This window comes from Eubalaena glacialis, chromosome 1 (genome assembly GCF_028564815.1).
Source record: "Eubalaena glacialis isolate mEubGla1 chromosome 1, mEubGla1.1.hap2.+ XY, whole genome shotgun sequence".
NCBI lineage: Eukaryota > Metazoa > Chordata > Mammalia > Artiodactyla > Balaenidae > Eubalaena > Eubalaena glacialis.
Genome location: NC_083716.1, coordinates 9,902,849 through 9,916,466, shown reverse-complemented (window position 1 = coordinate 9,916,466; position 13,618 = coordinate 9,902,849). Strand labels below are relative to the sequence as shown.

General features: G+C 35.2%; 1 protein-coding gene across 8 annotated transcripts in view; it reads right to left on the bottom strand.

Moving 5' to 3' along the window:
* ATE1 (arginyltransferase 1) overlaps positions 1-13,618 on the bottom strand; it is a 169,757-nt gene that overhangs the window by 92,836 nt on the left and 63,303 nt on the right. For 7 of the 8 annotated variants that reach the window (XM_061187570.1, XM_061187580.1, XM_061187593.1 and 4 more), the window contains one exon: positions 1,519-1,700. The exons of the other annotated variant lie outside the window; for it this stretch is intronic. In XM_061187570.1, the coding sequence (XP_061043553.1) occupies positions 1,519-1,700 (182 nt within the window). The remainder of the gene's footprint in view (positions 1-1,518; positions 1,701-13,618) is intronic. 8 annotated transcript variants of the gene reach the window in all.

Here is a 13,618-nt window from a genome sequence, read left to right as displayed (position 1 = left end):
CTACTACCTCCTCAAAGCCCTCCAGCTCCACAACTTTCAAGAGATATACCAAGCAACAAATAGATTGCTGGGAACAAATTTTGTTGGGAATTATTTGCTATCTCAAATGCACTGGGATTTCTATATCTCTTTGTTTACTGAGAAATGAAATATTTCATACAGAGGCTGGGATTTATTGTCTAAGAATAAAAATCATTCTTAACATTTATCTGAGAAATCTAGACAAATCCATGCCTACACATTGTAAAGTGAGAGATACATAAATAAAAGAAGAAAATGGTAATAATTTCAAAGTACTGACTGATTCTGATACAAAGAAAAAGTATCTTTTCTGAAATACACACTTCTAAAGTTACAAAATGTGAATGCTTTAAATTATCAGTTCTAATTTCACAAAGAGTTAAAAGATACTACAAAGAATCATGGATGTTTTTTAATTAGTTTATACAAAATGTAATTAAATACATAAGAAAAATAAAAGATTATTATAAGGATCAGTCATAAACATTGTATATTTTTTAATTTGCTATGTAACTTGGCATTAAGATAGGTCATGTTGAAAATATCAATACTGGGTGCCATTGAAAAACACAAAAATATCAATTATGGACCATATATTTTTTTTAATCAACTAGTGATTTAAAAAAAACTAACTCTCCTACTTTTATAATTCAGAGAAAAGCACATACACAGTAAATAAAATAATCTCAAAGTATAGTTTACCAAGATGTGAAAAACGTGACCATCAGAGACAAAGAATGGGAAAAGCAAAGAGAAAAAAGTGATAAAGAGGGAGAAAAAAGAGATTCAAGCTCCCAAACAACAGAAAAATAATTCTCAACGCTCCTTCCTCCTCTACCACATGTATATGCAGACAAGCAGCAATAAAAATAAAAACAAATATTTTCATGAAACAAGACCCCACTCTTTTCATTATTAGGATAATGCACCTAAAAATATCTGTGCTGTGTTGCATATATTTGCAGCCATGGACATAAAAAGGAAATCATCTTTCAATGAGGTCACAGAGTCAAGTGGACAGTCAGGGACTCTGGTCCTGTTCTATATACTTTAGATAACTGTATATTTCTTCCAACAGACTGCCATTGCTTTAATTCGTTTACACCAGATTCACATAACCTTTAATTAATTATAAAAAATATATATACAATAGTAATGACAAGAGAAAATATATAAATAATGTAACATTTAAAAAACATTATGTGGCTCTGACAGGGGAGCTTAAATAAATGCATAAACTAAACAACAAAAGCATCACAGTGACTTCTCATACATTAGACCAGATGGATACCTTAAAAAGCTAGGGAATTACCATCAGACACTGTGGCCTCAGTTCTAAAAGTGGTATTTCTAAATACCAATATATAAGAGACTACTAGAGCAACAAATTATTATGTACTATCCAATAGGATTTCTACTGTTTATAATAAAATATAATCAAATGAAGAATTATTTGAAGTTCTATATGACCATTACAACTGTCAAAAGCAATCTTACCGGAGTGCAGAGTAGACACCCAAAGACAGGAACGAATAATCAGGATCGTAGTACAAATATACAGACGAGACACAGTATGGAAGGATGTCAATCACCCCCACAGCGATGATTTTTCCATCAAGCCAGTACTGCTGGTGAAAGGAACCATAACCACAGTCTGGTCCATTAGCGGGATTCTCTGCCTGTGAAAAAACAGACACACAAACATGAACAGTTTGGCATTTTTCTCTTTATATTAAAAATTTTAATAATTAACCTCTTCTACTTGTATTTTACTCAGGTTAGTAAGTCCTAAAGTTTCCTCTTTGTTGCCATCATCTTCCGGCTCTCAGAAGAGTCATACCCTGCAAAACTTTTTAGGTGTAGAAACGCTGAAGGAACAAAAGAATAGAGAAAAACCAACTTAAGATTTTTTTCAACTTGTTTTAAAATTTGCAGTAGGAAATATAAAATCTACAGGATAAGTAAATACTATTAAACTCTATTCTTCTGTTCCACACCAAAGTTGGGAAAGAAATGGTAAATGAGAGAAAGATGGAGAACATAAAGGCAAGGGTTGAGTGCAAACAGGAGAACTATCCCTACACTGCCAGCCAGACCTGATCTGTGGCCACCCCTGCACTTATAAGGCATATGAGCTCATAATTTTTTCTAGGTAAGAGTTCCTGTGTAAGTATTATACCAAGTGCTATGACATTTCTCCCTATTAGCCAAAGGAAAGTAAAAGTTATTTCCTTATCATTATTTTAATATACCTATAACCCCACAGAAGAAAATCCCACAAATTTTTGCTAAAGAAATCTAGAGATTTCAGAGTATAACCATTTTCTGTAAGTAGTTAGTTGAATGATATTTCTCATTTTAAAGTTCAACATGAATTTAAATGAAACTGTTATTAAAAGAAAACCTTATAATGAAAATCATGAAGCACCATAAAAAATGCTTTGCTAGAGACTGAATGAATGTTAGAGATGAACAATTTGAGTGAACAAACACAACAAAACTTGTGTATCATGTTCACACACTTAAAGTCACAGAGTGTGTATGGGAAAAAAAGCTAGAAGGAAATAAAGGAAAATGAAAAAAGCAGGTTTGCTAATACTAAAACCAGAAAAAGACATTACAAGACAGGAAATCTACAGAACAATCTCTCATGAACATAGATGCAAAAATCCTCACCAAGATACTACCAAATCAAATCCAACAATGTATAAAAAGAATTATACCCCAGGACAAAGTAGGATTAACTCCAGGTATGCAAGGCTGGTTCAATATTAGAGAAGTAATTAAAAAAAGAAAAGCAATTAATGTAATCTAACCATGAAAAGAGGCTGAAAGAAAAACCATATGATCATATCAATTGATAGAGAAAACACATTTGACAAAATCCAACACCCATTCATGACTAAAAGCTCTCAGCAAACTAGGAATAGAGGGAAACTTCATCAACTTTATAAAGAACATATACAAAAAAAATCTACAACTGACATCAGACTTAATGGTAAGAAACTGGATAATCACCCCCTAAAATTAGGAACAAGGCAATGATATCCTCTCTCATCACTCCTATTCAATATCATACTGGAAATCCTAGTTACTAAAAAGGAAGTAATACATACAGATTGGGAAGGAAAAAAATAAAACTGTCTTTGTTCACAAATGACATGACATGCTATGTAGAGAATTCCAAAGAATCAACAACAAAAATTGAAACTAATAAGCAATTACAAGAAGGTTATAGGGTACAAGGTTGATATACAAGTCAATTGCTCCCCTATATACTAGCAATGACTGGAATTTGAAATTAAAAACACAATACTATTTACAAAACCACCAAAAAAATTATACACCTAAGTATAAATCTAAGAAAATATTAACATATACAGAATCCATATGCCAAAAAAACCTACAAAACTATGACAAATGGAATCAAAATGTAAACAAATGGAAAATATTATATGTTCATTTTGATTGAGATGTCCACTCTTCCCAAGTATGTCTCCAGATTTAATTCAATCTCAATCAAAATCCCAGCAACTTATTTTGTGAATACTGACAAATTAATTCTAATGTTTATATGGAAAGGAAAAAGAGCCAGAATACCAACACAATACTGAAGAAGAACAAAGTTGAAGGACTGACACCACTTGATATCCAGACTTACTATAAAGCTACAATAATCGAGATAGTGTGATATTGGTGAACGAACAAATGAAACAGCAGAACAGAAAATAGAACCCAGAAATAAACCCACATAAATATAGTCAACTGGCCTTTGACAAAGAAGCAAAGATAATCCAAGAGAGAAAGGACAGTCTATACAACAAATGGTGCTGTAACAACTGGACATCCAAATACAAAAAAAGCAATATCTAGTCACAGACCTTACTTCTTTCAAAAAAATTAACTAAAAATCGATCAAAGACTATGTAAAATGCAAAACTATAAAACTTCTAGGTGATAAACAGGCAAAGATCTAGGTGACCTGGGGTTTGGCAATGAATTTTAAGATACAATACCAAAAAGGACAATCCATGAAAGAAACAATTGACAAGCTGGACATCATTAAAATTAAAAACCTCGAGTCTGTGAAATGCATTGTTATGAGAATAAAAAGTCAAGCCGAGAATCTGTGAAGTAAAATGTATTTTTAAAGACAAAAAAAAAAAAAAAAAAAAAAAAAAAAGTCAAGCCACTGACTGGAGAAAATCTTGCAAAACATATCTCATAAGGAACTGGTATTCAAAAATATACACTCTTAAATTTCAACAATGAGAAGACAAACAACTCAATTAAAAACCAAATATCTAAGGAGATGTTTTACCAAAGAAGCTGTACAGATGGCAAATAAGCATATAACATGCTCAAAAAAATAAATAAAGATGCACAACATCATTTGTTGTTAGGAAACTGAAATTTAAAAAACAATGAGAGGGCTTCCCTGGTGGCGCAGTGGTTAAGAATCCGCCTGCCAATGCAGGGGACACGGGTTCGAGCCCTGGTCTGGGAAGACCCCACATGCCGCGGAGCAACTAAGCCCGTGCGCCACAACTACAGAGCCCGTGCGCCACAACTACTGAAGCCCGCACGCCTAGAGCCTGTGCTCCGCAACAAGAGAAGCCACTGCAATGAGAAGCCCACGCACCACAACAAAGAGTAGCCCCCGCTCGCCACAACTAGAGAAAGCCCGTGTGCAGCAATGAAGACCCAATACAGCCAAAAATAAATACATAAATAAATAAATTGATTAAAAAAAAAAACCAATGGGAGTACTATACAACTATCAGAATGGCTGAAATCCAATAACCTGTATATCAAATGTTGATGAGGATGCAGAGCAACAGGAATTCTCATTCACTGATGATGGAAATGTAAAATGGTACAGACACTTTGGTAGAGGCATAAGCTACCAAGCCAAACTCACACACAAAATGGAGAAACCTCAAATACATATTGCTAAGTGAATGAAATCAGTGTGAAAATGCTACAGAGACTGTATGATTCCAATTACATTCTATAAAAGGCAAAGCTACTGAGACAGTAAAAAGATCAGTGGTTGCCAAGAATTTGGGGGTTTGGGGGAGGATGAATAGATGAAGCACAAGGGACTTATAGGATGAAACTGTTCTGTATAATACTGTAGTAGTGCATACATGACATTATGCACTTGTCAAAACCCATAGAATTTTACAACACAAAGAGTGAGCTTTAATATATGCAAAGTGAAAGAAAATTAGGAGGGTAAGGGATCCCAAGAAGGAATGCAGATGGTGACAAGAGAATCTACCTGTATACACATGAAAAAATCTTACTGAAAGAGGCTGGGGAGGGGAAATGTGCTGACCTAAGAAACTTTGGGGGTCTATAAGAATGAAGGCAAAAGGAAATCTGCACATAAGCATTGTATTCTACCTGATAAAGTTGTTTACCACGAGAACTACAGGTTAACAATTCTGATACTGATATACATGTATACTGGAATTGAACAACTAAGTAAACGGACAGCGGATGGTAGGAACCAACAGTCTCACTACTGGAATGGAAATTTACAGATAAGCAAGGGGAAGAGGCTAGAATGATCCATGGGGCAATGGATTAGAGCTGGAGACATGAGTATGAATTCATGCTTAGCTTAATATAGATACAGATGGTTACATAAAGAAATATTTATAGGTATGCATATACCATAGATATGTTCATACAAGGGTTAGTATATGCACATTTATTTCTTTGCTTTGTCAGATGAGAAGACCTAGAAAAACAACAACCCAGTAGCAACAAACATACCTAACACACAAATCTTGGTTTCTAACATCATTCTGCAATAAAAAGAACCAGGGTTGCTTGGAGAAAGGGCTGATTCCAGGGCTGGGGCAGGAAATATACAAGATAAGCCTAGAGCACCTCGTAGTGCCAGAAAATAAGGAAGTGCACAAAAAAACAAAAACAAAAAGCAAACCCACACTGCTGGAGGTATATCAAAGGGGCACAGCAGTCAACCAAAAGAGCTCCCAATGGCAAAAGCTGGAACAATTTGAGCAACAAAATAAAGTAGTATTGGATTATAACCCAAAATACAAAATAAATGTCCATGAGTCCATACTGATATAAATAATTGGATAAACTAATAAATGAGGCAGAAGAGACAAATCTCCCACGCAGAATTCCAAAAAGTTTATGCAGATACTCTGCCTAAAGGTAGGGAAGCATAATTCCCCACTACTTAAGTGTGAGCTGCACAGTGACTTCTTTCCCAAAAATACGGTATGGGAAAGCGGGGGGAAAAGTAACTGTGTGGGTCATCAAGGTAAACAACAACAAACAAGAGAAAATTTACTAAGGTGCTAGCAGCATCAGTGATTTCTAAAACGTCCACTGCTATAGTTAAAATGGTGCTTGGGTAGTAAATACATCTTTAACCTTTTAAGAGCTTCCACTAACTACTGATACAATAATAAACTATGTCAAACCCTGGTTTTAGCATTCACTGTCACATATAGCACTGCTCTTTAAAAAATCATTACTGTTTCTCTAGAAACACATACAGTTTGAAGAGAACAGATAAGCAAACAGAAGCATTACCCAAAAGGAAAATAGAAAGGATATTAACCTGTTGAATCTACAACACCTGAATTAATGCCAATACTCTAAATTGCTAATAGACTTGAAGCCTAATCACTTGTCTCAGAAACTAGAATGCTCCAACTATGTAATAAAAAATAAACAAATTCCTACATATTAAAGAACTTTATGAAAACCATCTTTTAAATGTATGCCCTGAGGTTCGTAGGAATGAAGCTCCCTGTCTTTAAAAATAATCATGCAGGAGAGCAACCACTGCAGTGACACAGAGACAGAGAAGCTGTCAGTTCATGGTATGGAAGGTGGGGAGCCTGTCAAATGTCAGAAAACCTCCAAGTCAAAGCTAATTGGATGACTCTGAAATGAGTCTAAATTCTTCCATGATTTCAGTTTAGTGTGTCATTCTAGGACTCATTAAATCAAATGAGTGTATTCGTTCATTCATTTAAAATGTATTTATTAAGGACATAATAAGTATGGACTCAATGAGCATATTCTCAATAAATAACCAATGTATTCTGTTAACCCTAAATATAAATCAGTCCTACTTGTTGTACCAGCTTGAAATATTTTTTTCAAACTGCAGTAACCTTCTCAGTTGCCAATTTTCATCACTTCTCTCATTCCCTGGGCCTCCCATTTAATAACCTGCTTCCATTTACTTCACTGGTTCGTTCTCCTATGAGTCCAGTCATGACCAACTTGTCCTAGCACAGGCATTATTCCCATCTCTCAATTCACGTGAAAGTTGGGGGTCTTCCCCATCTGCAAAGCACTTCATATAGATATGGGCTGTTTTATAATCACTTAGGAGAGAATAAGCCGTATAAGCATCTACTCTGACCCCCATCCCATCACCTGAGGAAACCGGAAATCCAGGAGTCAATTAAGCAATAAAATGATCATAAAACCATGGAGTTATTAAATGACACACAAACTGGCCTCCTAGCCCCTAAGTCAATGCTAAATAAGAAAATCAGCTACTTTTAAACACTTCTAAATAAATTACTTTTCAGATATCCCTCATCTATCCAAGTCAGTAAATAAAGCAGCATGAAAAACAAAGTGTTTCAACGCATGGTTAAAAATTTTTTTCTTAAAACCTGCTTTGCTGTACTCCTTTTCTTTCCATCATGTTTTCTGACAATTAAAATATGAATGATTTCCTCTTCTCCCTTGTGGGGGTCCTCACTGACCTAATTTTAAAAAAAGATTTCAAAAATGGAAGATGCTCCAAGTAAAGGGAGATAAGAAGCTATTTTCCTAAAACTACATCTGAAACATCAGCACTACTGGTTAACAATGATCTGCTAGTCTCAATTTGGTAAGTTAATCAATACTTTCAAGCTTTTCAACAAGTACTCAGCAGCTGTGGAAAACGGATTGGAAGTGAACCTGAAATACTGATTCCCTTAGCCCTCTTTGCAGCTGGAATAGCCAGAGCCCCCAGATCACTCACTTCTGGCTGGGAAAGTCTGAAAAAAAATTAGTGTCTAACACCATACACTAAGCTGATCTAACTAACATGCTTGATGTCTGCCTATGCACACATACATTTGCTGAATCAGTTCTATCCTTCCATCTGGCATAAAACTGTCATAATACAATTTCTTTCCCTCAAACATAATCCTTTAATTCAAATTATGTAATACTTTAAAACAAGGAAAAAACACAAGAGTTTGAGGGACAGCGTAAAGGAGATAAAAACAGAAAGAACAACAGTTAGATCTGTGAAATCAGAAATCAGCAGAACGCTTGGACTGGATCTCCAGTCATTCAACAATATCCTTAAAACCCAGACTCACTGAACTTTATCATGCCATATGCTTCAACATGCTATTATCTGGATGCCTGTTGATTGCAAATGTGTTCATGAGTAGCAACTAGAAATTGTCTTTATTGTAAATTTAAACCATCAGCAAACACAGATTTGTCACCTTCACCTCCACTAGGTTCGAAAGAGCCGTATCAGTCTGTCCCTTCAATTAACTCTCAAGGGGCTCAGTCCCCCAGTATTAGAGAGGCCTCCTAAGTCACTGACTAGTCTCTATTGACTGTTTTGGGAATCCTACTTCAATTCTTGGGATTGCTACATTTCTTTAACCCCTTACTTAGTTAAGGCCTTTTAATGGTTAATACTCTTCAAATGTCACTTAAAAACACAAAAGGTGAGATAATTACAGATCATGCAGGAAAATACACACACTATTTGGGAAAGGGAAAGTTAACAGCGGTGCTGCCTCAATGATACAGGCATCACGTAAATCAGTGACTCTCATACTTCTTGTCTCAAAATCCCTTTACACTTACGAAACTCACTGAGGACTCCGAAGAACTTTTACTTATTGAACTGTATCTGCAGATATTTACTGTATTAAATATTAAAACTGAGCCTTTCAAAAATATGTACTTGTTAATTCACTTAAAAATAACAAAAAACCCAATACATGTAAAATTAACATATTTTGTTTAGAAATTACTGTATTTTCCAAAACCAAAAAAAAAAAAAAAAATCTAGTTAAAAGAATGGCACTGTTTACGTTTCTGCAAATCTCTTTAATGTGTGGCTTACAGAGGACAGCTGTATTCTCATACATGCTTCTGCATTTAATTTGTAGCCTTTGGAAAAAATCCCCAAACACTCATAATAGAATGAGAGAGGAAAAGGCTAATTATAAAATAATTTAGACCTTGAAAAGCCCCTGAAAAGGCATCAGGGACCACCAGAGGCTGCAGGACCACACTTCTGAGAACCATTCACATAAATGTATTTTTTAAATGTAGGTAGAGGAGTCTATAAACTGTAAACTGCAAACAGAAAGGGAGCAGGTTGTAGTGACTTGAGGCCAGGATTCGGAACCAAGATATCTGGATTTGAGCCCTAACTCCACTCACTGTACACTTTCTGGCTATTCTATCTTAGCAAGACAATAACTTGACTTTTAAAAGTATCAATTTCTGAATTTTTAAAACAGCAATCATACTGCTAAGCACCCTCAAAGGTAGCTGTGAGAAACAAATGACAACGAACAAACACTTTGCAGAGTATGAGCAAATTTGAGTCCATTTTTGTTTTTGTTTTAAGGGGTCTGAATGACACATCCTAAAAGATTGTGTCTATGAAATTATATCAGTAGCTCATTTAATAGCAAAGTTATATAAACTAACAGAAGCTATCAATTTCCTCACAAGTCAGTAATGTGATTAGCAACATTTAATAGTTTATCTTTCTCATGCCCACAGTTTGTCACAGTTTTAGATAACTGAAAGAATAAGCGAAGTTATTTTTCAGCAGTTCCTCAATTTCAAGAATTTAGCTGACAACAGGAAAAATATAACAATAAAGCTCACTGCTAGCTATACAAAAGAAAACACATCTTAAATGTTGGGGAAGGATGGTATGGCTTCTGTGATTAATGAGCTGTGCGGTACAATACCAAAGGTACTCTGTAGAAATGACATCAATATTAATGGACCAATTCAGACTTCCAGCTAAATGGTTCCCAAAATGGGTGTATATTTACTCTGATAAAGTACACCTGTCTCCTGACCCACCTGCCTCCATGTGCTTCAGTTATGTTTAAAACAGACAACTGTTAAGACTCAAAAAGGAACAGGCAAAGGGGGAGTCATACTCCAGGCACCAGGGACAGCACTGGAGGGACTTACTCGTGGGTTCAAAGACTGGAAGAGTGAAAGTCTTCAGGGGCTGTAAGAGAGCAGGACCTGTATTCTCCTCCCTGCTAAAGCATCCAAAAGTAACTCTCCGAAATCACACACCTGTTCACATAAAAATCCACGATTTGCCTACTGATGTCCTGAATTTTTTTTAAACAAGAGTTTATGGAGAATCCCAAAGGTAATCATTTTAAGCACCTGATTAAAAGTGCATTGCTTGAAAATAACTTATTCCTGCAACTATTTTGCCTTTTGTTAACAGTTTCATGAAACACTACAAATAAAACTTCAGATTCATTTTAAGAACAGAAACTCACGAAGACATTCAGATGGCCAAAAAGCACATGAAAAGATGTTCAACATCGCTAATTATTACAGAAATGTAAATCAAAACTACAATGAGGTATCACCTCACACCAGTCAGAATGGCTATCATCAAAAAATCTATAAACAATAAATGCTGGAAAGGCTATGGAGAAAAAGGAACCCTCCTACACTGTTGGTGGGAATGTAAATTGGTACAGCCACTATGGAGAACAGTATGGAGGTTCCTTAAAAACTAAAAATAGAATTAACCATAAGACCCAGCAATCCCACTCCTGGGCATATACTCAGAGAAAACCATAATTTGAAAAGATACAAGCACCCCGATGTTCACTGCAGCACTATTTACAATAGCCAGGACATGGAAGCAACCTAAATGTCCATCGACAGAGAAATGGATAAAAAGGATGTGGTACATATATACAATGGAATATTACTCAGCCATAAAAAAAGAATGACATAATTTCATTTGCAGCAACATGGATGGACGAGAAATTGTCATACTGAGTGAGTAAGTCAGACAGAGAAAAACAAATATCATATGATAGCGCTTATATGCGGAATCTAAAAAAATGGGTCAAATGAACTTACTTACAAAATAGAAATAGAGTCAAGGACGTAGAAAAACATGGTTACCGGGGGAAGGGGGGGTAAACTGGGAGACTGGGATTGACATATACATAATACTGTTGATATATATAAAATAGATAACTAGTAAGGACCTACTGTATAGCACAGGGAACTCTACTCAATACTCTGTAATGACCTATATGGGGAAAGAATCTAAAAAAGAGTAGGGACTTCCCTGGTGGCGCAGTGGCTAAGAATCTGCCTGCCAATGCAGGGGACACGGGTTTGAGCCCTGGGCCAGGAAGATCCCACATGCCGCGGAGCAACAAAGCCCGTGCGCCACAACTACTGAGCCCGCGTGCCACAACTACTGAAGCCCGTGCACCTAGAGCCCTGCTCCACATCAAGAGAAGCCACAGCAATGAGAAGCACGTGCACCGCAACGAAGAGTAGCCCCCGCTCACCACAACTAGAGAAAGCCCGCGTGCAGCAACGAAGACCCAAAACAGCCATAAATAAATAATAAATAAATTAATTAATTAATTAAAAAATAAAAATCAAATAAAAAGAGTGGATATATGTATATGTATAACTGATTCGCTTCGCTGCACAGTAGAAATTAACACATTTTAAATCAACTATACTCCAATAAAAATTTTAAAAAAATAAAAGAAACTCAAAGGTGTGCTAAACCAGTATGGCATCAAAATTTACATGATTTCTTAAAAAAAAAAAAAAAGACCCAAAAACTAAATTTAAAAATGTGAAACAATACAGTCTATAAGAAATTAAAAATAATAATAAATTTAATTTGGAAAATGCAAATAGCAATACTCATGGTTAATATATCACATAGCTTTGCACAAGTGATTTAAAAACTGAATGCAACCAATTCCTACTTTTCTGGCAGACAATCAGTACACTAAAGATGGCTACCAAAACTAACACAATTCCGGGTTCACAGCTATATTGTATAGTAGATATAATAACAGTCTACCTGGAAAAAGACTCCAACCTTGTTTCCAGTTAATATCCAAAGTATGTGAAATTAAGGGCCAATTCTGAGAAAATATATGGTGGTTGGACATGTAGTTCCCACCAAGGAACATTCCATTAGAACAAAAGATCTGCTATTAAATGAGTTCTTGTTCCCCTGGCAAAATCCCACCTCCTGAAAAAGACAACTATAGCCTTGAACTAGTTAGGAACATTACCTAATGTTTAGCTACCAATATTCATTGTAATCTCCACCGGCAAGCAATATTTTGCATTTTGAGGTTACTTTTTTCTTCACTGATTCTGACAGTTAACACAAACTGCAAGTACTCTGATTTGATATTACACTAGATATCAACGTTTTATAGCCCATTTTATATTACAGGAGCCAAATTTACTGATCATAACCTTCAAAACACACAATTATCTTAGTTACATATATTTATAAATTAAATAATGCTAACTCTGTAATAAGACTGCACCAAAAATTTTAGCCTATACAGGCTTATTCTAATGTGATTATTTCCTATCATCACCTATATTTCAATCCAAAGGCAATTAAGTTTAAATGATCCTTAAAAAAGAAGAAAAAAGTACATGTAAAAGTAACAATATTCTGTTATTCTACTTTAAGCAACATTTTCTCTGCTCACAAAGGAAATATATAAAAGTTAATTTTACTAAGTAATATAAATGACATAACATTTACAGCCTGCAGATTAGGAAGAATTCATTCACTCTTCCTATTCACACAATTCTCTCAGGTTGCAGTACAGTACTTTATGCTAGTTAAACATCTAAAGGCCTCAATTTCACCAGAATCCCTGAGTTGGTGAAGATTATCCAGTCATTAGAGAGGAGCACACTCTTTATATCATCTACCTCAATTTCTGCTGGTAATTCCAATAAAAAATACTCAGTAGCATCTAACCCGAAAATTTTAATCAGCTCATATTAAACAAGACCATGACATTTATAGCATAACAACTTCTATCCACTTTCAAACTGGGGAGAAAGAACCAAATTAAAACAAAATTGTAGGGACTTCCCTGGCGGTTCAGTGGTTAAGACTTCACCTTCCAATGCAGGGGGTGCGGGTTCGATCCCTGGTCGGGAAGCAAAGATCCCACATGCCTCGCGGCCGAAAAACCAAAACATAAAACAGAAGCAATACTGTAACAAATTCAATAAAGACTTTAAAAATGGTCAACATCAAAAAAATCTTTAAAAAATATTGTAAAATAAAATAATTATAGTAATCCATATAAAGAACTACTATGTAATAATTAAAAATTATGTTTACCAAGATTTTTAATAACATTATAAACATTTCTCCAAATTAAGTGAAAACATAACAATATAAAATGAGATGTATGATCCCAAGCATATGAAAAATTTCTATGTGTGTGTAACTACACACAAACTTTTGTAAAGATGGGGAAAAAAACAT